Source organism: Prionailurus bengalensis, chromosome E4, assembly GCF_016509475.1.
Source record: "Prionailurus bengalensis isolate Pbe53 chromosome E4, Fcat_Pben_1.1_paternal_pri, whole genome shotgun sequence".
NCBI classification, from domain to species: domain Eukaryota; kingdom Metazoa; phylum Chordata; class Mammalia; order Carnivora; family Felidae; genus Prionailurus; species Prionailurus bengalensis.
The window spans coordinates 35019321-35039700 of NC_057360.1; the positions used below are offsets into that span (position 1 = coordinate 35019321).

Here is a 20380-nt window from a genome sequence, read left to right on the forward strand (position 1 = left end):
AAGGATGGTGGCTCATATACTCACTGTCCTTATTACTCTTATGCTCCTCAATCACAAAAAAGAATCAGAAACTAAATAGGTTTACATTGATGGTCATGCTCTGAAGTAGAAAGAGGGGACAGCAGAAAGACAGCAAGACCGCACAACTAGAAGCGGTGACAAAGTGAATCAAATAGAATCTAATATTCTTATTCCCGTAACAGCGCCTCAAGCGGAAATCTCCCGGGAAACGCATACATCTTACCCTGTTTGAGGTCCTCCGTAATTTTTGCTACTCACCTTCACAAAGACGACGTTCCATAAACCAAGGAATCACACCTTGACACAACTGATAAACACTCCCACCTAACCGGTACCTGGAGACAAAGAGTCATGTCATTTTGCCATCCGGTGCCCACCAAGCTAAGCAAGAGCTATTGGCTCAAAGCGGACTCCCCACTTTTAGGGTAAGAAACAATAGGAACAAAAATGTAGCTAGCATCAACACCATCCACCCATTGCATGGCCAGAGCTTCCAGGCATGGAACAACAGCACAATCAACCCTTCTGCAAACGTGTGACAGGGAAGGGTCTTTGAGATAAATGCTTGCAACAGAGCTTGTAGTGTGCACTGATAAGCCAGACTTGGTTCAGGCTGAGAGCCCTCACTCACCCTTCATCGCAAGAAGAGTTAACATCTGGTCTAATAAACTGATCCCGGGGTCTCTTAAAGACTTGTTTTTCTATAGGTTCACACTCTGCCACTAAGAAAAGAGAGCGGGATGAGAAATCAACTCAAGGCAATCTCAAAACCACAAAACATCTGCATTCAAAGCCTGGCACCTTTGCATTCGGGGGCGGTGGGTGTCCACACCCCCTCAGAGGTACAACGTATGGATTTTTCTCCCACTAGCACATAGCCAGGGTCACAGCGGTACTTTATGGATGTTCCTGGGTCAAAGCGGACCATGTGTCCATCTTCCTTTTGCCCATTGAGGATTTTAGGAGGGGCTTGGCACTCTAAAGGAAAAGAAGAAAAATTTTCTTATATAAACAACTGAAAGAAACAGCCAAAGAAATTATCATGAATATCTACAATCCGCTCTGGTGGCAGTTATATGGGATAGAAGTAATCTGTGCAGTCCAGTTTGGGGTAATTTTAAATCAGTGGTTCTCCATCTTTTTTCTTTTCTGCATTTAGTTCAGTTTCCATTTGGTGCTCCAACTCCCCTCCTGTCTCTTTGTTTCTCAAGGAACGATCTCGTATGTGTTTCATGGGATATATCCATGGGGTAGAGGATTTGTTGACTTCTCTTAAAAAAAAAATCAATACTGAGACAAACAAGCATTTTTTTCCCCTAGAGAAGTGGGCAACTTAGTGATCCTCAGTGTTTTTTCTCCCAAGGATACTTCCACAAAATGAAACAATGGTGGGGTGATGATGTTAAGAAAACCTATATAATTTATATTCACTATATTTAGTAGAATCGAGGGGACTAGAAGCTGGAAAAGGCCCTGCTTAAATCTATAACCCCGTCTTATAACTCTTCAAAAAGATGAATTAGTAGCACTTTTCTGAGTATTGGAACACCCACCCTTTTCACAGACCGGTACCGATGGCTCCCATGCACCTTGGCCATTACATCGGGTCACCTTGCTGCCCTTCATGGTGTAGCCAAATGTGCAAGCAAATACCACGGTGTCATTATAGGAATATTGCTCTTTCCATCCAGATGATATGTGGCCTCTTGGGATCTGGGGAGGTGGACACTGAATGGCAGAGCTAGAAAGTTCACAGCGTGGGGCAGGGCCACTCCAGACTCCTCCAGTCTTCTGACTATTGGCGGTACAATGGATGGTTTTCTTCCCAGTAAGGATGAAGCTCACTCCTTTCTCTGGGCCTGGGTCACAAGCATAAGTGATCATGCTTCCATATGGGATGTTCCCTGAAGGGTTGCCTGTATGCCTTCCATTGAGAATAGAAGGAGGTGGCCCACAAAGAATTTCTAGAGAAATCAGAAATAATTACAAGATTGCAGCTGTACAGCAAACAAAGAATGCCTCAGATGTTGCTTGAAACCGTGGTCCTACCCAAGGTTCAGGGACAGTGATACTTGAATCTGTAATGTATCAATCAGGACACCTACAGCAGTATAATTTTAAAAGTATGATTCGGAACTTTATTCTTGACTACATCTATTAGCATGATCCTTTGATTTCTTCTACTGAATATACAATCTCCTTTATATGCCTGGCCTGGCTGGCAAGTCTCCACAGTTTCCAGAGAAAGAAAAGCCGAAGAACCCCGTTTTACTTGAGGAAGCAGGGAATAAAGAAGTGGCTGAAGGATGCTTCAGTGAAGAACCTATCCCTTCGAGAGGTCTATGTGAGATCTTTGCTCTATGAGATTCTGCATAGTAATGACTGAACCAAAAACTTTCAGTTAAGCTGAGAATGAGGTGTTCTGGTCAAGGACCAGAGAACTAGCTGCAAACCAGTTTCCTAACATACCTTTGCACACTGGCATCCTGGTCCAAGAAGCACGCTGTCCAGCAATTACACACCGACTAGAAGGTTGGCCTTGTAACCAATACCTGGAGACAGAAGGTGGACGTTCAGGACTATTAAGCAGTTGGCGTTACAGGGCAACCGCCCCCACTTAAAACCCAAGACAAATGCACTCAGTTGACACGTACCAGCTCCTTTTATTTTTATTTATTTTTTTTTATTATTTTTTTTTAACGTTTATTTATTTTTGGGACAGAGAGAGACAGAGCATGAACGGGGGAGGCGCAGAGAGAGAGGGAGACACAGAATCGGAAACAGGCTCCAGGCTCTGAGCCATCAGCCCAGAGCCTGACGCGGGGCTCGAACTCCCGGACCGCGAGATAGTGACCTGGCTGAAGTCGGAAGCTTAACCGACTGCGCCACCCAGGCGCCCCCGTACCAGCTCCTTTTATAAGCATTCTCTCTCACAGCCTCACTCACACCAGGCTGTCCCTGCATCCTCATGGAGGAGTCTTGTGCAGGTATCATGGGTCCTACCGTGCACACATAAGCCAAATGAATTAAATCTCCCAGGCCCTGCCGACACTCACCCTTCATTACAGTAAAAGTTCACAGTTACACCAACCCGAAGACTTGGAGGGCCCTCTATCTCTCCATTGAGAAACGGTCCTGGAGGTTCACACTCTGCCTCTAAGGAAACAAACCAAAGGTGAGCGAAGCATGGCAAATCACAGCATAGCCCAAATTCTTAAAATTGGTTGCAAATTTAGGTACCTTTACACCCGGGAAAAGCAGCGCTCCACTTTCCTGAAGACAGACACCTAATGGTCTTTTCTCCAACAAGCAAGTAACCAGGTTCACAGCTGTAAGTCACAGACAATCCTGGGGCAAAGGAGCCAACACTCTCCCCTGTGTGATGTCCATTGGGGATCTTGGGAAGCGATGTACACTCCTGCGGGAAATCTTTACATGCACACGTTAGGAAAAAGGCTGTCAGGTGATACATCCTTCACAACCTAGACTTTGACTTAGAACAGAGATCCAGACACAAGACATGGGGTCGACGGTAAACAGTCATCGCTAATTTTCAACTCAGTCTTTTCAAGATCAGGCAGGTGTGGTTTAAGTGTATGCATTTTATACCACAAATGGTACTGTAGTTTTCATTCTTAGTTACACTTTATGTGTTACATTTGCCTTGTGAAAAATTTCAGTTACCCAAAGAAGTTCCTTTACACCCATACTATCCTCCTACCCTTAGCCTGTTCTCTGTTCCAAGAGTAGCATGTTATCATTTATGGGGGGATCCTCAAAGACATTAGTAACATAGCTTTTGGGGATCCTATATATGATACATATCTACACACAGGTATGTGTATGTACTTAATACGTATTACTCTATGCCTTTTCTTTGCCTCATAATCTGCCTATATGTATAGATCTATCTAAATCTTTCTAAAGGCCTCACTGTTTTCCATGGTCACCCCATTTTGTGACTATCTTAAGATCTTCCCTACCTCCAAGATTACATACTTACCTACGCATAGATAGACCCATATTTTTCTAATGAGTCAACAGTGTGTTCAACTCAACTGATTTAGAGATGGTCAATACTGTTCTTTACTAAGAAAATAGCTAATTTTGATGGTATAGTTTTTGCCAAGTATTGCCAGTCTGTTTAATTGTCGAACTGAAATTCAGCTTTGGGTTTTGGCAGTGACATAAACCAAACCAAATGAAAAGAAAATTAAGAACTTACAGTGGTCCCTGTTTTCAAAGGGATTTGATTTGAAATGCGATGACTTAGTACGTGACTTGGATAATAGTGGATCACTCCAGAAAAAATTCACAAAGACCATAGATAAAGGGGAATCATTTCTGCCAGACTATCCCAACAGCTGTTCAAAGATGCGTTTTAAATCCATTGTGTACATCTTGCTATTAGATCCCACATTTCTTCTCAATTTAACAGTAACCCAGATACGTAGTTTAAAACCATCTAATTCCCACATCCCAACCGACATTGGCCCCCATTCTTGTGAGACCTATTCCATTCAGTTATTAGGTACGTTCACAGTTACATCTCCCCCTTATTCTTTGCTCTGTGGATGGTTGTTGAATGAACATTTATATCCCTCCAGAACTAAGGACAAGCCAGAAACCCTAATTTTCACCCTCTTCCCTTCCTTCCGCCCTCACCATTCACATATCCATACTGTTCTTCCTTCAGAATAAAAACTTGATCTGCACAGAAATGCAAGGCTCCAGCCTCCCCACTTAGCATTGTGTTGGGTTTTTACTTACCACTCTCACAGATGGGTAGTGGTGTTGGCCCCCAGGTTCTATTTGCCTGGCACCAAACAGATTTGTTGCCTTTCATGGTGAAGTTGGTATTACAGGTAAATGTCACGGAATCACCATGTCTGTATGGTGGTCTAGATGTTTTATCTCTGTATCCCCCTGGTACTATGGGCTCGGAGCAAAAAGAATTTTTATTATAATATTCACATACAGGAGCACCTTTATCCCAGATGGCCTTCACTTGGTCTTTACTTATACAAAAAATGACTCTTTCTCCAATGAGGCGGAAGTTACCAGAACAAGTGTACCGTATCACAGTGTTAAGAGGTATGGGACCAGAAGAATAACTACTCCAACCATTTTTGATAGGAGGAGGAGGGTCACAAGAAATTCCTGAAAAGTAGACAAGGAAATATATGGTCATACTGATCCTGACAACGAAAAGATCTAAATTTAGATAAAACGTCCAAATACAGGTCATGTCATTTTTTTTTCAGAAACAGATATTTGTGTAATCTGTTTCTTACTCATAGTCTGTGCTTATCCCCAGCCTCCTAAGTTCTTACCTTTCTCCCAATCTGCAGCAAACAAATCAAACTGATCAATACCATCCCGACCAAACAGTAACAATGAAACAGAATTTATTGAATAGTTGTGGATCTCATCAATCTTAGTAGTGAAATAAAAGGCAAACAGCACACGAAAATAATCTTAGTCACATGTTAATCACATGTGGGGAGGCACCATGCACTAATGAAATTTGGGCTCAACAGACCTGGTTTCAAACCCCCACTGTCATCAATAGCTGTGTGACCTTAGGCAAGTCTTAACCTCTCTAACCCTCAATTTCTTAGTCTATAGTAGAATTAAAGCTACTTCATAAGGTTACAAGAAGCATCCAGTGAGCTAAGAGTACCTAAAAATGGCAGGCACAATACCTGGAACATACTAATAATTCAATGTCTGTTTCAAACACACAACTGGGGCCACAAGTGGTGAGAACACATTCTGTTTTGCTAGTGAAGGTACTGCGGCCTCACCACAGATCATTTGTCATCCTTTGATGCTGGACGCCTTTAAAAAAGCCACAGAAAGTGATCAGAGGTTTTGAATAATGACCTCACATCCTTTATTTACTTGTCCTAATGCACAAGAAGGATATTAATGGTTTACAGCTGTGTTGATATATGCACACCTTTCCTGAATGAGACTCAGAATGAAGGGAAAATGGCCAATTCCCACAACTTATGGCTGATTTCCATTTAGCTCCCAAGAGTTGCTCATCAGTAGAGGAACTGGCAAAAGAAGACATAGCCACGCCATTTCAACACATCGGTGCTACTCAGTTTCAACAGGGGGAACTTTCAAAGCATTTGTCTTTATACATATAGAATACCTAATACAATAGGTAGTCAAATAAATTTGGCTTTGGTCTGCCTCCCAGAACATAGAGAAGACTGGCATACATACATTCAAAGCACACATATGAAGAAGATGTTATGATTGATAAATGCATGGGAATACACCAAAAATCAAGGGGTAAGATCCATACTTGATGATTTTTGTTTTCTACTCACGTTCACAGACAGGAAACTTATTATTCCAGAGTACTCTCGTTCCTTCTGAGACACACTGACTAGAAGATTGGCCATTTAATCGGTACCTTAAACAATAAGGGGTAGCAAATCATCACCAGAACAAATCAGTTCTCGGCTGCACGGAATTAATCACTTCCCTCAAGTATGTGGTATTAATGGCCTCTATTTTTTAAATCATTTCTGACTTAAGGAAAAAGTCCAAGTTTGTGAATCAGCTCAGCTATGTGATGGCTTCAGACCAGGTAAAAACACAGAGGGAAAAAAAATTCCTAACAATCATATTCTGTTTTTGTATTCTCCATTTCCTCTTTGGCATCCAAATGTCAAGATTCTCTTTACCATTTATAAGGAAAAAACCTCAGTTCTCAGTGAAGAAAACGTCAAAGACCTTGTTCCCTAAGATCATTCCAAAGAACCCCTCTTAGTGAACCCCCATTATTCTCCATAATACGAGCCTTAATTTCTGACCCTTAATTTTGCTTTTTCAAATGGTTAAAGGACAATTTCTAGCTCTCTCTGGCTATGCACAATATATACATTTGGAGAAAATCAACAGGATTTGCTTAACAATGGAATTATGAGTCATATAAGGTAAAGAAAATAAGAGAAAAAAATCAGAAAGAGCAAAAAATTTTTAACCATCTCTACAGATTAATCTTTGCAATGCTTAGCTATATATTATACGTCTCAATTCAGGCCCTCTCACCTCACACTCACCCCTTATCACAAGCAAACGAAACCTCTGCCCCAAGCTTGAGATTAGGGGGGACCACCACACGGCCATTGAGAAGTTGGTTTGGAATGGCATCACATGATTTTGCTAGGAAAAAAGAGACAAGGCTGGCACATGAAGAGTAGGAAACAATTGAGTTTCCTGAAGATGGAATAGAGATTTAGGCACCTTCACACTCAGGGGCTGTATGGCTCCAGGTTCCCAAGGATGTACACTGAATAGGGTTAGTTCCAATGAGGGTGTAGCCAGGGTCACAGCTGTAGGACACTTCCTGTCCAATTGGAAAGAATTCCTTATCCAAGATGTTATAACTACCATGGTTGATAGGTGGAGGTGGTAGACACCCTGAGAAAAGAACAGGACCAGAGGTCTTTTATTCCTGAAATAAGAACTTTCTCCTCTACAACCTAAGCCAACTTGAGGTGTGTAGGGGTGGGATGAAGGTAGCCATGTCAACTCTCCTAAGCAGAAGGCAGCGACTCCTTTGGGTGGGGTGGAGGTGGCGTGGAACTAACATGCATTACGTCTTTAGATATGATGAACCATGAAACTATCTGCTTTCCCTATCTTGATCTATGCTGGAAAACATTACACCCACTCATCATTTTCCATTTTATTTCACTAAAAAGGTCTCAGATATTCTCTCACTAATATTGTAGCCAAGGGAACCTAACTATTATAATACATTTTTATTACCAAAATCTACCTCTTTCTTCCTGCCGTCCCCAAACCAGGTTGATGAAGTTCCTGAGCCTTGTGGGAGGGGCTCCCAATATTGTCATGTTTTTAGTAAGTCAGACATTTCTCAATAACAGTAGGGGAGAAAGGCAGAATGGGGAAGTGACTCAATCTGAATTCTAGCCTTATTCCATAAAGGCCACATTCTCAACAGGAGCATGTATAATGTCTACAGTATTTTTAATCAAATTATGATTTGATTAAATCAGATTCTGATTTGATTTGATTAAATTGACATCAGTCAATTTCCTCTATTGGCACGGCCAATAGGATTCAGAGTTTATTTTATCCTCATTTAAATAAAATCTAATCGCCTATGTCCTGGAAAAAGAATCTCTGATCATTGGTTCTGCTTTTCTTTGCTTTTCAAAGTGTCTTCTAATTTGCTCTACACTAATGGACATCTAGTACTGCCAAGAATATAGTAAATTTCCTACTTCTTCAACATTTAGATATTGCTTTGAAAGTATACCTTCAAATTCTTTAACCAAGATACCGAACTACATATACTATCTTTCCCCTTCTTTTTTCCACAGGTACCATGTATCTATTTCTCTAAAAGTTTCATTTTGTTTCTAGATCCCCAGAGTTTCAGCCCAACTCACCCTTAAAGCACTTTGGCAGTGGAGGATTCCATTTGCTGTTTGCTTGGCACCATACTATGTTGCTGCCTTTCATGGTAAAGCCAGGCTTACACCTAAACATCACAGTATCATTTAAATAAAATGAACGTCCAAATCCAGATTCTATAATTCCGTTTTCGACTTCTGGAATTGGGCACTTGACTAAAGTAATACACTGAGGGGGAGGGCCACTCCAGATGCCAACTCGATTGTCTTTGCTGGTACAATATATGGACTTCTCACCCACGAGGTCAAACAACTTTTTTCCATTCTGTCCAACATGGCACTTATAAGTCACCACCATTCCATAGTAAAAGTTCTCTCTACTGCTGCTGTAAAAATCCCCATTGGAGATGGCTGGGGGTGGTGCACAAAGAATAGCTTTTGGGGGGTAGGTGGGAAAAAAGAGAAGGCATTTAAATGTTATACCTTCTTGGAATCTTGTCTTCACTCTTGCAAACCACACTTCAATTCAGCCAACAATTAACCCAGATTGTTGAAACTCTACATCCTCATCTCAAAGATCATTCTAAATAGGAAGTAGCAAGGTAGGAAGATTCATGGAACTGGCCTGAAGAAAACTTAAAAAAAAACTGTGATCTGGTCACCAGTCGCTCCTTCTACTGCAAAGTACAGATAAACTATTCTGGGAACACCTAGGATGGCCGACATTCTGCATAGAATAAAGATGGCAGTGTGTAATCTCATAGTGTATTTTAGATTCAAGCACTTATTCACTATGAAATAACTTATACTCTAAGAACAGTAATCAAAGGAAAGTGTGGTGAGACTGGGAGGCATGGAAGAAGATAAGCCACAGCTCTGTACCCAGAGCTACCCAAACCAAGTGTAACTCTCCTGGGTACTTGTTTTGATGTGTAGATGCCCAATTTCCCTCTAGAAGGGGACAAGAGGAATTGCAAAGGGTATGACAACGGGATCATTTTACTCACATTCACAAAAAGGCATGTCCTTATCCCAGGTTACAATATTGTCTGAGATAATACATGTAGCAGATGAATCACCAATGAGTCGATATCTAAAGACAAACAGATGAGTGATCATCTCCCAGCTAGATGTACATTTTAGGAAAGCTTAGTTCTTCCTCTACTGAAATAATGGCAAAGAATAGATCATCATGTAAGACAAGTAATGGTGATAAACTAAGGACTCATACAAAAAATTCAACAATCCGAAGCCAAATGACATTTGGCTCCTGGTCAGTAATGCTGGAGATGTAAAATTAGAAGAAGAGTAGCCCAAATTTCTTTCTCTTCTAGTGGGTATTCTTGAAGTGTTGTCTCTGGAGCAGATCAGGGTGGTAGTTCTCTTTTTGCTTATCTATGTTTAAGGGTAAATGGCAATTACTTGGATCTCTTTTGGAAAACTGATGTTTTATGGTTGAAACCACTGTTCTAATACCCATGTATTCTGGAGATGTCTCCTGCCAACTCACCCTTTATCACAAGAATATGTAATTGTTGACCCAAACAGGACACCCGTGGGTATGAGGACAGAGCCATGGAGGAGTTCTCCAGGACTCCCACATGATTTACCTATAATGGAAAACAAAACAAAATTTGGGACTGGGATTTGGGGGATGTTCTGTGTTTCATATTAGATACCAACCTGACTGGACTTGCCAACTAGCCTACTTAAATTAATTCGAAGACAGTTTTGATATCTACAAAACTTGTATCCTCCAAAGGGTCAGTCAACTTCAGAACACTATCTGTTTGAAGCATGCACTCTCTATTTCTGAGCATGGATGCAAACATTATTTGTGGTCAACCATAATTTATAATCTGTATTTCCCCTTTTTTATATCCTGTCAGTTGATGGCATCATCTACCAAGTCTGTGGCTTAAAAAACCTCATAGACATCATTTCCTTTCTGTAACTCATCCTCCACCTACTGCTCTTCACTCAATTGGTTACCAAATTTTAGCGACTGGGTTCCAGAAATCTCTCTCCAAACCAACTATGTAGTCATTGCTGTAATCTCTCATTGGATCATTGAGTACCAAAATTTACCTTTCTATCTTTGGTCTCCATTGGTTTAATACATCTTCTATAGCACAGCACACACTATCTTTCGGAAGCACAAATATGGCCATGCCCCTCCCCACACTGAAAAACTTACAATGACTTACCACTGTTTATTGGGGAAAAAATGCATGGCCCATCAAAATTAAGCTTCAATACACTTAATTAACTATTATTCCCCACTATGTACCTTATACTCCAGCCACATTGCATTTTTCTATTTTCCAAAGATGTCCTGTTCTTTTATAGCTCTATGCTTTCGAATATGCTATTTCCTCTGCCTATAATGCCTACTTTTGCCTAATTCTCCAAGACAGTATTATTTACTTCCCTGCAGAGCTTTATGCCTATAAATAAATTACATAATAGTACAGCATTTATTTAAAAGTCAGTCTTTACAGCTAGTATAGGAGCTCCTCAAAGGCAAAGACTAGCTAATTTTTATGTGTATTCCCAGCCCCATCATCCAGCCTAATGCTTCACACCTAATGGTTACTAAAAAATATTTCTTGGATTGAATGGGACAAGAATGAGGTGACACACACGTGTTCCTTGTATACTAACTCTTAAGCTCATTTAACACAGTATAGAGACTGTAGAACAAAGCTGTGGAGATTACAGGATAAACAGGGCTGGCCAGCTGTGATGATTTAACCCCAATACCCAATATTATTCTTGGGAGTAAAAGAAACATGGAGAACCCAGGAGCACCCTTCATTTGAAATCATGTAGTAATATTCTGGTCTTTCACCTTGAAAATAATAGGCTATCTCACAGAGGTACAGATAGACCCAAAGATGCTTCTATTACAGATTACTCACGTTGACACAATCGCTGAGGATCTGACCACTTGGAGGTTTTTAGGCAGGTGATAAGGAATGACATCTTGATATACCCAGGAAGGCATTCATATTCCCAAGATGTCCCAACAGCAAACTCAGACTGATCACTCTGAATTTTAGGCTTAGCAAAATGATACCTTGGCAGGAACTTACACTGACCTGGAGACAAAGACCACAGGAATATCAAAACTAGGAAAGGCTGGCACTGCCACTCTGCTGCTTTTTTGTCACCGATCATCCTGACAATTTTGATCTTTAGAAAGTAATCCTAAAATAGGGCAACATTTTCTGGGACAAAGAACATATGGGTGAATATACAGAGATATAAGCTCAGAAGTTCAAAGACTTTTTAGGATGGACTAAGAGGAAGAGCTCGAGAAAATAAATTTTACAAAATTCCATAAGGACCTTGGAGTTGTTTCATCTCCTTAAAGACTCGTTAAAAAAACTAAGCCTTATAAATCAAAGCTTTTCTGGGATAGCACAGGGAACAAAAGTGCATCAGAGACCTTGTAAGCTTAGCACATGTATGATCTTCTAAAATTACTTTAATGAATTAACATTACTCTGTTAATCATTAAACCTTTAGGTCTTAGCAAGACAAAAATACATTTATTAATTCTTCATTACTTTATTCCTTTAACCTAATAGTGTAATATGCCTCTTAAGAGACCACAGTATATAATTCTGATGGGTACTAGATAAAAGGAACTAGTCATTTTGAAATAGTTCCCTGTGATTTAAAATAGTATGATGATGATGATGTTTAATGAAACAAATATCATCATAGGTGATGGGTGAGAAACTGTAACACCCATATACTTGAGGATGTACCTGGAAAAGTCATTTTTCTAGGTATGAAAGAGAGCTCAAGTTTCGATGCCAGAATGGCAGAATATCTGAATATCGCATTTATAAATCTTTCTTTTTCAAAGAAGTTTGACACAGGTACAGGTGAAAGTCCAAGAACAAACATGAACGAAATGACACAAAGGCAGACGGAGAGCTCCCAAGGTTGTAGCCAGACTCGGCCTTTCAGTAGCCAGACACTTCTGTTGGAGAAGTCATAGACAGGGTCTAAGAACAGCCATCACTGTTAGGACCCAGATCACTGTAGGTCTTCTTCTAGTTCTCTCAACTCCTTTGTTTTTCTTCATTAACCCCCACAAATATCTCCAAATGCATACCTGTGCAAAACAGCAAGACTCTGTAGGGAAAGTAAAGGTTTGACCTCAACGAACACCATCTTCACGATCCTGGTATTTCTTGTACCAAGTCATCCTAAGCAAGTGATTTAATCTCTAAATACATGATGTGAATAGGGGCAATACCAAATAATGCTCTACAAACCGGAAAGCCAATTTAAAGTTGTAATAATCAGTAGCAACGACATGGCCTAAGATGGAACTGAGACCTAAAAGCAGGAAGAGCAGAATACTTTATAACATGATCTTCTGGGGCGAAAGGAGAGAAGGGTCATACTTTCTGGATGGGAAATAATGATAAAACCTTATCCCCGTTAAGAAGACTCGAGGACCCCGTCTCTTTTGGGGGACAAGAGTTACTTGTAACAAATTGCCAAAAATCTAGGTCACGGAAAGAATTTCCCTCAATCATGGTCTCTGCCATCTCAGAAAAAAAAGGTTAGTCCATGAGCCATTAAGTAAGAAGACTTTTCTTCAGGGTCGCTGTACCCTCTTTACATCTTTTTATTATCAGGAGGAAAAAAAAATCAGAGCAGATCGCGACTGGATCTAAAACAGAGTTGGGGCGCCTGGGTGGCTCAGTCGGTTAAGCGTCCGACTTCGGCTCAGGTCACGATCTCACTGTCCGTGAGTTCGAGCCCCGCATCGGGCTCTGTGCTGACCGCTCAGAGCCTAGAGCTTGTTTCGGATTCTGTGTCTCCCTCTCTCTCTGACCCTCCCCGGTTCATGCTTTGTCTCTCTCTGTCTCAAAAATAAATAAAATGTTAAAAAAAATAAATAAATAAAACATAAAAAATAAAACAGAGGATAGTGGTTAAGACACCGACATATGCATTCTTCAAAAGGTGTTAAAAACTAAAGAGGCAAAGCAGTTCCCGGAGAGCAAGGATACATTTCACTCTTTACTTGGGTCCAAGGGGCCATACCCAGAATTGCTTAGAAATCCATTCGAAATGAATGAAGAACACATATATAAGATAATAAAAATAAAATGGAAAATTAGGTCAGAAGGCAGATAGGAAAAATTATTATTGAGAACGAGAATTATTATAACCAAACGCTTTAACAATGGGTTTCCTGACTCATCATTTTTGGTTTTGTTTTTCCTTTTTTTAAATGTTTTCTTTTTTATTTTGAGCGAGAGAACGCGCACAGCTGTGTACATGCTGGGGAGGGACAGAGAGAGAGAGAGAGAGAGAGAATCCATGCTGACAGCCTGGGGCCTAATGTGGGGCTCGAACTCACGAAGTGTGAGATCATGTTCTGAGTCAAAACCAAGAGTCAGACACTTAACTGACTGAGCCACCCAGGCGCCCCTGATCATTTTTGAATGGCAGTTATGCATATTAACCAAGGTACTGTCCCAAACACAGGAGACACTCTAGTGAACATTAGAAACAAGGTTCCCACGCTCACCGAACTCATACTCCAATAGAGGGAGACAGACAGACAGGTACTACCAGTAAATAAACGGTATGTAAAGGAAATAAATGGGGCGATGTGTCACAATGTAACGTGCCAGAAGGAGGAGGGGACGGAGAGGCATTCGACCATCAGCTTGTGATGGTTTAGGAAGGCCTTTGAAGAGGAGGCCTTTGAGTTGTGACCGGAGAAGGAGCCAGTCGGGTGAAGCATGGAGTAAAAGCATTTTAGGCAGAGGTCTAAGAGCAGGGATAGACGGAAGGCAAGTGTGGCTCTAATGTAGTGATCACAACAGAGCGGTAGGAGATCAAGTTAGAAAGTTCAGCGGGGGGGGGGGGGGGGGGGCGGTTCATATGAGGCTTCTTAGGCCATAGTAAGAAGTCTGGATGCTCTCCTAAGTGGAAACTACCAGAGAGTGCAAGCAGGAGAGTCACATGACCCGATTTACCTTTCAAAAAGAATAGCCTGGCAAGTGGGGATAAGTTTGGAATATATTTTATAAGTAGAATTTAGAACAAAAACTTCTTGTTGCATTAGATGTGGGGGTAAGGAAAGGGCAGGATTCAGTAATGTCTTCCAGGCTACTTGTAGCGACTTGAGCTACTTGGTTGATGGTAAGACCGTGAACTAAGATGGGAACGCACCGGTGTGTGTGTGTTGGGGAGTGTGTGCAGTTGGTTTTATGTTAGTCTTGGTATATTTAACACATTTACTGGGAACCCATATGGAGACGCAGGAGGGAAGTCGGCTACACAAACTTTCTACTCAGGAGAGAGTTCAAGACTACAGATAGGAAATGAGCCATCAACATATAAATAGTATTTAAAGCCAGGAGACTGGATGAGGTCTCTTAGGAAAAAGGAATGGAGAAAAACAGGAGGCTCAGGGCTGAGCCCCCAAACCCTATAATATTTAGAGATAGGGCAAAACAGACCCAGAGCAACCAGAGAGGTACAGAAAAAAAAAACCACAAACTTGATAAGAGTGCCCTGTTTTGGAAGAGGAGAATGAAAACTGCTCCAAAAGAGAAGAAAGAGTCAGCTTCTGCTGAAAGACCGAGACAGAGGAGGATAGAAAAAATGGCCATTGGATGCGTCAGCATGAAGGTCAGTGGTAACCTTAGAGAGAGTAGCTTCGGGAGAATGTGGGGGAAGGAGCCTGTCTGGAGTGGGTGAAGGAGATAAAGAGAAGCGAGCAAGTAGTCCATGAGAAGTTTTGCTGAGAAGGATGAGAAGAGGGCTGGGAAAATGGAGTTTCACTAGGCCATGAGAAGTCTCCTGACGACCTCAATCAAGAATGTCCCAGCATGTTTAACTGCTGGTGGGGATGATCCAACAGGGAGATGCAACTAGGTGATACGAGATGGGGTATACGGCAGAAGTCAAGTGCTGGCACACCGTAATTCTGAAGGAGGAGTGGACTCCAGTCAAGAGAAAGGATACTTTTTCCGTTGTTACAGGAGGAAAAAGAACGTTCTTACTGAACTCCTTGTTACGTGCTAGTGTGAGGGATTCATCAGGCAGTAAGACAGATAAAGACCTTGTTTTCATGGAACTTGTATTTCAACAACAGAACAGACAAGCCAGTGAAAAAATAAATAAGAAGTTTTCATAGGATGAGAGATAGGTGCTCTGTGGAAAATAGAACACGGTCGTGTGATAGAGCGTGACCTGGGGTACAGACTACTTCCGATGAGAGTCAGAGAAGGGTGACAGTGGAGCAGAGACCTGAATGTCGAAGAGACAGGCAAGGGATGATACGTAGGATGAGCATTTCAACGGAGGGAGCCCCTAGTGCCAAAGCTAAACAAACGTCACTGTGTTCAAGGAACAGAAAGAGGGCCAGTGTGGCTGGAACAGAGGGAGTGAGGGAGAAGAACAGAGGATTTCAGAGACAGACAGATCTATGGTCAAGGTTAAAGAGCATGGATTTGTTTCTAACGTGATTGGAAGCCCTTGGCAGGTTTTAAGCAGGGGAAAGAATCTGAGCTCAGATGGAGACAGATGATTGGCAAATAAGGGAATTCCTATTTAATGATTTTGTTTTCTTAGTGTAGGATGAAATGAAGTGGTCAGTCTAGGCAAGAGTGAAATTTAAGAGCAGGACATTAGAATCGGTTTATGCAAACAGACAAAAGGAGAAAAGCGGGAAATCACTCTAAGAAGGGAATTCACTTCCCATATGACTTTGCTCATAGCAGTGCACCCTATAGACACTTGCTTCAGAATCTTCCAGAGTACTTGTTAAACTCAGCTTCCTGGGCCACACCCCAAACCTATGAATCTCTGAAGAATGAGACGGAACCCAGGAACCTGAATTTTTAAAAGGCACTTCAATTCCTCCAAAAATTAAAAATGGAACTACCATATAATCCAGCAATTCCACCTTTGGGAATGTATCGAAAGGAAATGAAAGCACACACTCAGAAAGATCTGCACCCCCATGTTCATTGTAGCATTATCTACAATAGCCAAGACATGGAAACCACCTAAGTGTCCCTCAATAGATGAACAGATTAAGAAGTTGTGATATATACATACACAACACAATATTATTCAGCCATTAAAAATGCCAGAATCCTACCATTTGTGATACCATGGATGGACCTTGAAGTCATTATGGTAAGTGAAGTAAGTTAGACAGAGAAAGACAAATCCTGTATGATCTCGCTTATATGTGGACTCTAAAAACAAACAACAAACAAAATCCAAAGAGCCACACCATATTCGTAGAGAAAGAGATCAGATTGGCGGCTACCAGAGGCGGGATTGGGGGAGGGCAGATTGTAAGAAGGTGGTCAAAAGGTGCAAACTTCTAGTTATAAGGTAAATAAGTACTAGGAGATAATGCTCAACACGGTGATTCTAGCGGATGCTGCTGTAGGATACATAGGAAAGTTAAGAGACCAGATCCCAAGCATTCTCATCACAAGGAGAACTTTTCGTTTCCCTTTTATTGTATCTCAATGAGATGATGCATGTTAACTAAACCTATGATGGTAATCGTTTCCCAGTATCTGTAAATGAAGCCATCATGGGGTATACCTTAAACTTATACAGCGATGTATGTCAATTATTTCTCAACAAAACTGGAAAAATCACTAAATTTTGCAAAAGGTACCTCAAGAGTTTCTTAAGAATGCTCAAGGTCAAGAACTGGCCATGAGCTAAGGAACGGTCTGCGGGACGCACACAGTAGAAGCAAAAGTCAGAAGGGATGTGTGGGCACAGGACCAGCAAAGGACCGTGGTGGTGGTAGCAGGGGGGAGGGGACAGTCAGGCAATAGGATGAACAGTAGAAGCGATGGGGAGTCAGGAGGGGCATGTTTAGATGAGATCCAATGACAAAAAGCTTGAAAGGCTGAGGCATTAGATTTTTTTTTTTAATTTTTTTTAACGTTTATTTATTTTTGAGACAGAGAGACAGAGCATGAACGGGGGAGGGGCAGAGAGAGAGGGAGACACAGAATCAGAAGCAGGCTCCAGGCTCTGAGCCGTCAGCCCAGAGCCCGACGCGGGGCTCGAACTCACGGACCGTGAGATCGTGACCTGAGCCGAAGTCTGACGCTTAACCGACTGAGCCACCCAGACGCCCTTGATTTTTTTTTTTTTTTAATCCCACAGGCAGTGGGGAAGCCCTCTTACATTTTTGAGCAACGGAGTGGAGTAATGAAAAAACATATCTAGATCTAGATCTAGATCTAGATATGTTAAAATGTTGGTGGTCACCACTGGTAAGTTAAAGGCGGGTATCAGAGTGACTGGTAAGAGAGGAGGTTGTTACACAGGTAATCAATCATATGCTCAGGATTAGAATATTGGTGGGTGGGCGCAAAGACAAACAAGGGAAGCACATTAGCTGGAAGCAGACAGGGAGGCCTGGTCGTTCATGAGTCTCCAGTTAAGTGGCCAGAGAGGACGGTGGCACGCTGGTACTGGGCTGGGGGGGGGGGGGGACTCTCGGGCATACTTGGAAGGGGCGCTGAACTGGCAGGGCAGGTGTAGAACCTGATTTTCAATGGATAATATCCTCTGCAAATTTTAGTAATAGGAACAGAGCGTCAGTGAGAAGTCAGGTCTGGAACCCTGCCATGCACAGGTGTTAGAGAAAGTTGTGAACGCGCACTTGTTCAAAGGGAGTTCATGCGTAGGAAAGAGAGATGAAGATGTTGGTCTGGGGGAAATGTCCAACCGAGGGCCCGGAGAAAGCAGAATGTCAGGAAGCAAAGTAAGCTGTAACAGAACCATTGATTGTATGCATGCCTTAGCAAGGCGGGGGAGGGGGGGTTGCGGATTATGCCTAGATGCTGGCTCCATAAAACCGGATCTATACAGTAATCTCAGGACTGGTATTTAGTAGTAATAAGTAACGCCTGACCTTCATTCGCCTAATTTCATCTCACACTCAGGGCAGCGCTGTAAGGTGGTAGGGCAGCTTACCGCACTAGCTTCATTTCACAGATGAGGAAACTGAGGGTCAGGGAGCTAAAAGACTTGCCAAAAGTCACCCAGTTATTGGAATGTGCAGATAGTAAACTTTTAACTAAGATTTCACTCTACCCTGGAGACAATGACAAAGTTAGACCCACGTTGTAGCCAAGAGATTCTAGTCTTAACAAACTGCTGTGCTTCTCTAAAATGAAGCCAATCGCGGGTGGGGGGAGTTAGCATCAACGTGGAAGGAGACCTTCTGGGGCCCTTGCCATTGCAGAAGGTAAATAACACGAAGGCTGTAGTTTTAATTCACATACCAAGTTTCCTCCAATAGCTCTAGGTGTTTGTCATTTAGGATCTCTTTACCAGCATCGCATCAAAGTGCAGACGATGGGAGAACCAAGCCCACAGCGGGAGGTCTTCGCACACCTGGCCCCGTAGGGTTTGGTTACGTGGCCAGCGTTATGAGCGCTTGCAGACCTCGGGCGAGTGCGAGGAGCATCAGCTGAGTCCCCGGGGGCCCGGGAGCCCGGACAGCGCAGAGCGAGTGATCCCAGCCCCGGGAGGAGCCAGTGAGCACATTCAGGACCAGGAGATCCTAGGGGTCCCCCAGAGCGAGCGGGAGGCAGTCAAGCGTCCGGCCCTGACCCCACCTTCTCACTTACTCCGTTTTGCATCGCCGCACAGAGGCGTCCCTGCCCCAGACGTGTCCCTACCTCCGTGCTCCCCCTCCCAGCTCACCGAGGACCCCCGGCGCGAAGAGTGCCAAGACGACGCAGAACAGGCCCGCAGCGCCCATGCCCCGGCGGCAGCCCCAGCGGCGGGATGCGTTCCGAGACGCTCGAGCCTCCGGCAGCTCCGAGAAAACGCGGCTGAAGCAACAGACGGCGACAAGGGAGGGAGGGGGGGCCCTTAAATAGAGCCTGGCACCACGTGCTAGCTTTGCGCGCACACCTGCAGGCTGCCTGGGGCGGGACGCAGGCGCCTGTTAGGTTGGCGGTGGCTGCGAGGCGTCCGCCTGAGGGGGCGACGGGGTCAGGGGGGCAGAGGGGCGGAGCAACTGTGACCCGGTCTTTGGCTCAGGCTCTAGCCCTCAGCGTTGTGGCTTTCCAACCTTTTCTACCGTGCAACGATGCGTCCACTTCGTCTTTTCTGGAGAAATGAAACACGTTTCACAAACTAGGACTCACCGTTGCTAATCTACACTGCTCCATCCCATCCCATCCTATCCCAAAATTCTGGTTTGACTCCACTAAAATATTTTCAAAAGCTATTAATGTTTCAAATCCTCTGTTTAAAGAAATCGTTTACTTAGAAAGGAAATTTACAAGCAGCAGTCCCCTCTGCTCTTTGGCCCTTTTTATTTTGAAGCAATTTCTACAGAAAGTTTTGAGAACAGTACAACGAATTCCCATATACCCGTCACCCAGATTATCCGCTGTTAACATGGCACTATTATTTTCTTTATTATTCCTTCTATAGACAGTTAGATGACATATAGGTGTAATTATATAGAGATCGATCTAGATGTGTGCACACATACATACATATGATTCTATAATTATAGAATTGTTACTTTGGAACTGAAGTAAGGTGAAGGTATGATACCCCCTGCTATAAATACTTGGTGTGCGTTTTTCCTAAAAACAAGGACATTCTCTTGCATAACTAAGTAAATGCACAAAAACAGGAAATAAACATTGAAATATCTAAGCAACAGGCTATCCTCAAATTTCTCCACTCATCTCAGTAATCTTTATTATTGCAATCTCTCTCTCTCACCCTTTCGTTTTTCCGGTCCAGAATCATTCAAGGTTCACACATTACATTAGCAGGTTATGTCTTTTATTTCCCCTCATTTATCTGCAAAAGATCCTCGGCCCTTTTTATGTCTCTCATGACCTTGATGTTTTTGAAGAGTACACAGCAAGTATTTTTGTAGAATGATTTTT

The 20380-nt window shown here is 42.5% G+C and overlaps 1 protein-coding gene across 6 annotated transcripts in view; it reads right to left on the reverse strand.

The window, feature by feature from the left end:
* CR2 (complement C3d receptor 2) overlaps nucleotides 1–19321 on the reverse strand; it is a 35178-nt gene extending 15857 nt beyond the window's left edge. For 2 of the 6 annotated variants that reach the window (XM_043567834.1, XM_043567833.1), the window contains exons 1-16: nucleotides 19170–19320; nucleotides 11348–11527; nucleotides 9937–10036; nucleotides 9434–9519; nucleotides 8463–8861; nucleotides 7288–7464; nucleotides 7104–7206; nucleotides 6366–6451; nucleotides 4792–5181; nucleotides 3262–3450; nucleotides 3078–3177; nucleotides 2491–2573; nucleotides 1575–1985; nucleotides 823–999; nucleotides 653–743; nucleotides 280–356 (exon numbers count right to left, since the gene is read on the reverse strand). In XM_043567834.1, coding sequence (XP_043423769.1) covers nucleotides 280–356; nucleotides 653–743; nucleotides 823–999; nucleotides 1575–1985; nucleotides 2491–2573; nucleotides 3078–3177; nucleotides 3262–3450; nucleotides 4792–5181; nucleotides 6366–6451; nucleotides 7104–7206; nucleotides 7288–7464; nucleotides 8463–8861; nucleotides 9434–9519; nucleotides 9937–10036; nucleotides 11348–11527; nucleotides 19170–19227 — 2707 coding nt within the window. In that variant the 5' untranslated portion in view covers nucleotides 19228–19320. Of the gene's footprint in view, nucleotides 1–279; nucleotides 357–652; nucleotides 744–822; nucleotides 1000–1574; nucleotides 1986–2490; nucleotides 2574–3077; nucleotides 3178–3261; nucleotides 3451–4791; nucleotides 5182–6365; nucleotides 6452–7103; nucleotides 7207–7287; nucleotides 7465–8462; nucleotides 8862–9433; nucleotides 9520–9936; nucleotides 10037–11347; nucleotides 11528–19169 lie in introns of all 6 variants that reach the window. The other 4 variants (XM_043567835.1, XM_043567836.1, XM_043567837.1 and 1 more) reach the window with 4 other exon arrangements.
* Nucleotides 19322–20380: the final 1059 nt, after the last annotated feature.